We start from the raw sequence: 3,421 nt of genomic DNA, 5'->3' as shown, positions 1-3,421 counted from the left end.
CTTTAATTTTCTTCTCTTTCTTATCCTTTTGAGCGGCGCCACACAGCTTTGTGTGCATGTGTGTATGTATGAGCAGGGGTCATTGTCATGTTGGCTTGTGGTGGACATTTTTGTCAACATGATGATAAGAGCACCCCTCACTTCACAAAAAGTATCTTTGAGGGGCACTAGCCCCTCCTATGTCCAGCTTTTAGTGTGTGTGTGTGTGTGTGTGTGTGTGTGTGTAAACGCAAACTTCGTCCTAACACAAACCTTAAATGTTTGGCCAATTTTACAGAATTGTCCCAACTCAAACATTAAATGCCATTGATAATGAATTTCCAGTTTTGAGTGTTTGTGTAAAACATAAACATTAACCCATTCTGACCGGAGATCAGATTCATACGAGGTTTCCACTGGACACACACTGGTCTGAGCAACCCATTCTGACCTGAGATCAGATTAAAAAAATGTCAGTCGTTCTTCGATTTTTCAAAAATAGCAGACCTACAAGCTCGTAGCGCGCCACTCGGTGGCGCGCTTTGAGCTTGTAGATCTGCTATTTTTCAACAGCTAAAGCATAACATGATGCTAACACCAAAATGGGTGCCCGTTCAGAAAGGGTTAAAAGCTGCATGGACATATAGGATGTGATTGGATGGAATGAGATGATGTATGATGAGAAGAGCACCCCTCACGGGTGTGATTTTATACAGTATAGCAAATTACATAATATTGTTTTGTTATTTTTTTGAGGGGTGCACTGCTAGCCCCTCCTATAGAGCACCGAAGTCTGACGTCAATATCGGTAGATATCCACGGGTTCATGTAGCCTACTTTTTATTTGCATTGTAATCCCCATAGGGGGATTTTAAATCGCCTCATATAAGAACTGCGTTTGTCATCCCGGCCACTTCACTCATATGGATATGAAGAATCAACTGACTGAGAGAAAACGCTATTGTTACTGCCGCTGAATTAGTTAAAATGTATGTGTAATGTGTGTATCGCAGAGACAGCTTGTTTCTTTTTGGACCACAATGCTTAGTATATGAAACGATTTTAAGATGACCCAAGTTATTCTCCACAGAGAAGTTACTTCCGTGAACCAGGCAGAGACAGGGGATGAGTGAGTGACGTCAGGACTTCGGCACTCTATATTCAGTATAGATTTTCGTCTATACATTTTCCAATATATCTTTTACATGCCTAGCTAGCGCCCCCACAAAAACTGTGGGGTGAATTTCCTTCTGGTAAACCCTATGGCCCGTCGTGAAGCCCAACACCTGAATCCCAACACATTCAAAATGCTATGTTCATTGTAACGTCGTTAACATGAAATATATATATTTTTTTTTAATACCCAAGAATAATTTGATGATGAGGAGTATAGGAAGGAGAGATATTCAGAATGTTACGCGTTGATACAAAAAAAACATGTGATTTTGTGGCTGTGGCTGCCACATGACCTCACTGCTAAAAAAGCAAACATTAAAAGTCGATATATGACGTCACCATTGGGGTCCTGTTTTTTTGGCGGGCATGAAAGTCCATAGACCTGGCTTCCACATGATGTCAGTTCTGAAAAGCTAGCCCCCCACAAAAAAGAATTGTAAAGGTGCGTTCAGACTTGAATATGTATATTCGCCTTGGTTCGTCCCGTTTGTGTTGCGCCAGCTCACGCTACTTCCGTTCGCACAACTATTGTCTCTGCATTGACTTTGTATGTAATCGCGCCGCTCTAACCATCCAAGTCTGAACGCAGCTTAAAGTTGGTGGAGCCAGAGAATCTCAAATTGATGACTTAATATTGGACAACATCTGTGTGGAACTCCATATTTGGGACAATCTTGATCGTTATGTTCCGCGACATACTGGCAGAGTAGCTGCTGACCAGACCTGTGGTTTGTGAGAAAAACACTGGGGCTATAACATCATCTTGCCCCCCCTTGGGTTCGACCTGGCGGAGATTCAATAAATACGTTAAGTCAGCGGGTTTTTCCTCTCAAGGGGCCATGCCTGTTGCATCAGAGCAGGCGGCGGAGAGGGAATGAGCGTAGGACTCTTTACCTTTACTGTAGCTTCTGGATGATGACGGCATTGAGGAGGTCGGCGTCCTGCAGCGTAAGGCTCTCGTCTGTCAGCACCTTGTTGGGGAAGGTCGTCATGAGGACGAACTCTCGGCTGGCCATGGCAGGCCGCGCGTCCATCACGAACTGGCGCGCGTCCGACACCCTGTGGGTATGGTTGAACTTCTGCACCAGCCTGCCGCCGTCGGCCAATCGGATTTGAATATTCGTGACGGGCTGGGACGGGTCGAGGGTCACGGATGCACTTGCTTTGGCCTCGTTGGCGGCCTGTTCGTCTCGATGGGCTTCCGGCAGGTGTGAAAACAGCTCTGGGGCGGCGGCGCTTCCCAGCAGCTGCCCTTCACCGCCAAAGGCCTTGAAGTCCACCTTGGGTTTGACGTAGTCCTCGTGCCTTTGGTCCTCGATGTCCAGGTGGACCTGGCCCCCTAGAGCGCGCCTCGCTAGCTCCAGAGGAACGCTCCCGGTGCGGATGTCCTCGAGGAATCTGGTGTTCATGGGATCGTCGTAGAGCCTGAGCTCGCCTTTGTCCACGGAGAAGCCCGTCTTCCACATGTGCAGCACCACGTGCACATGCTGCATCGGCCGGTTGGAGGATTGCCTCTCTTCAGCCACGCGGGCAGAATGCTCCTCAGGGCTGGCTCCGAGCCTGTGGCCTCCACCAACAAAAGCCACCGGGGCTCTGCTGGGTTCTACTTCTGCCCGAGGCACAGCCCCTTGTTCCTTGAAACCCTTGTACAGGTCTCTCACCATTTCATCAGAGTTCTTCTTACGAGGTCCGATAATCTGCTGCCCGCTGTGCTCTGACCCTCCTGCAAAGAAACGTTGGCCTTCCTCGCCATCGCTCTCCTCCGTCTGATGCGGGTCAGCCGAAGATCTCGCAAGATCTCCAAAGGTCATCACTCTGGGCCTAACGCTGGGACTTGTGGGCTGGGACACGGAGGATACTCTCTCTTGCCGAGGATGTGTCACTATGGCATCTTCACCGGCATCATCCAAGAAAGTAGTCAGTGCTGCCTCCAAATTCCATGCGGAAGACTCCAAGAAGAACCTGGCCCTTTCTTCGTCAACATCGGTTACAGAAACGAACAATCTCAGCAACTCCTCTTGGTTGGCCATTTTGTTGTATTCTCTAGAACCGAGCGTTTCGTGGGTGAAATATGCACAGATACATGGAAGCCATCAGGCATCTATATAATACATCAGTCATCTGTGACATCATTAACATGACGCGTCAGTCTCTCCATATTTGAGGAATTTTGAGTATGTTGTGCCTCTGAGTATTGTGGCGAGTTCGTCCATGCAATTCTGGGCAACAACTCAAACTCAACTATATCTATGCCATGCGAGAGTCT

General features: G+C 47.9%; 1 protein-coding gene across 1 annotated transcript; it reads right to left on the bottom strand.

Moving 5' to 3' along the window:
• Positions 1–2,051: 2,051 nt before the first annotated feature.
• LOC310873374 (NSFL1 cofactor p47-like) lies at positions 2,052–3,185 on the bottom strand (the record flags this gene model as incomplete). Its single annotated transcript, XM_083785744.1, has 1 exon — positions 2,052–3,185. One exon carries the CDS (start codon positions 3,183–3,185, stop codon positions 2,052–2,054), a length of 1,134 nt encoding a protein of 377 aa, XP_083641870.1.
• Between the last annotated feature and the right edge of the window lie 236 nt (positions 3,186–3,421).

The sequence above is a fragment of the Protomyctophum parallelum genome (genome assembly GCF_964188405.1).
Source record: "Protomyctophum parallelum genome assembly, chromosome: 16".
Taxonomy (NCBI): domain Eukaryota; kingdom Metazoa; phylum Chordata; class Actinopteri; order Myctophiformes; family Myctophidae; genus Protomyctophum; species Protomyctophum parallelum.
The sequence above is the reverse complement of the archived record's forward strand: the minus strand, read 5'-3'. Positions and strand labels throughout refer to the sequence as shown.